At 58.7% G+C, this 1,043-nt stretch overlaps 1 protein-coding gene across 1 annotated transcript in view; it reads right to left on the reverse strand.

The window, feature by feature from the left end:
• EMH_0042180 (uncharacterized protein) overlaps positions 1 to 866 on the reverse strand; it is a gene marked incomplete at both ends in the record, with an annotated part of 3,009 nt that extends 2,143 nt beyond the window's left edge. The window contains 2 exons of the mRNA XM_013495709.1: positions 151 to 269; positions 701 to 866. Coding sequence (XP_013351163.1) covers positions 151 to 269; positions 701 to 866 — 285 coding nt within the window. The remainder of the gene's footprint in view (positions 1 to 150; positions 270 to 700) is intronic.
• Between the last annotated feature and the right edge of the window lie 177 nt (positions 867 to 1,043).

Below are 1,043 nucleotides of genomic sequence, written 5' to 3' on the forward strand. Positions count from 1 at the left end.
GGCAGGCAGGCAGGCAGGCAGGCAGGCAGGGGGATGCATGCATGCATGCAGGGGGATGCATGCGTGCATGCATGCATGCAGGGGGATGCATGCGTGCATGCATGCATGGATGCATGCAGGGGGATGCATGCAGCCCCAGCAGCAGCTGACCTGCAAGTCATAGTGTGCAGGTATATGCTGCAGCAGCGTCAGCGAGATCTCTATAACCTGCTGCAGCAGCTGCCGCAGCAGCTGCTGCTCTGCTGCTGCTGCTACTGCAGCAATCGGCTCTGTCGCCCCCCAAAACCCTAAAACCTCGGTGGGGCTGCATGCATGCACATGCATGCACACAAACGCATGCAAAGACAAACTGTCTCCTTTTCTTTCTCTAGCTGTCTCTTTCTTTCTCTATCTGTCTCTGTCTCCCCCTCATCATCTGCTTCTCTTTCTTTCTGTCTCCTTTTGTCTCCTTTCTGTCTCCTTCTGTCTCTTTCTATCTCTATCTGTCTCTTTTTGTCTCCTTGCAGCAGCAGCAGCACCGTCCGAAGCACAAGCACCAGCAGCACCACCAGCAGCAGCAGCAGCAGCAGGAGCAGCAGCAGCAGCAGCAGCAACAGCAGCAGTTTACCTGGTTGTGCTGCATGCAGCAGCAAGACAAACTGCATGCAGCAGCCTGGAGCACACCATCACCCACAGCGGGGCCCGCAAAGCCCCATACAGCTCGAAGCCGCATGCATGCTGCAGCAGCACTCTCCATTCTGCTGCTGCAGCACGCACTGCAGCAGCAAGCTTGACGAGGCCGCTGCTGCTCTTGCTGCTGCTGCTGCTGCTGCTGCTGTTGGTGCCGGTGCCGTTGCTCGTGCTGCTGCTGATGGTGCCGCTGCCATTGCTGTTGCTGCTGCTGCTGCTGCTCCTGCTGCTGCTGCTGCTGCTGCTCTCTGATGCTATGCTGCTGTAGGGGGCCCTGAGCTCCCACTGCAGCAGCGCGAGAAGCGCACTGGGTCGGTTTGCTGCTGCCTGCAGCAACGACAGCAGCAGCAGCAGCAGCAGCAGCAGCAGCAGCA

The sequence above is a fragment of the Eimeria mitis genome, genomic scaffold (genome assembly GCF_000499745.2).
Source record: "Eimeria mitis Houghton genomic scaffold, Emh_scaff1705, whole genome shotgun sequence".
NCBI classification, from domain to species: Eukaryota; Apicomplexa; class Conoidasida; order Eucoccidiorida; family Eimeriidae; genus Eimeria; species Eimeria mitis.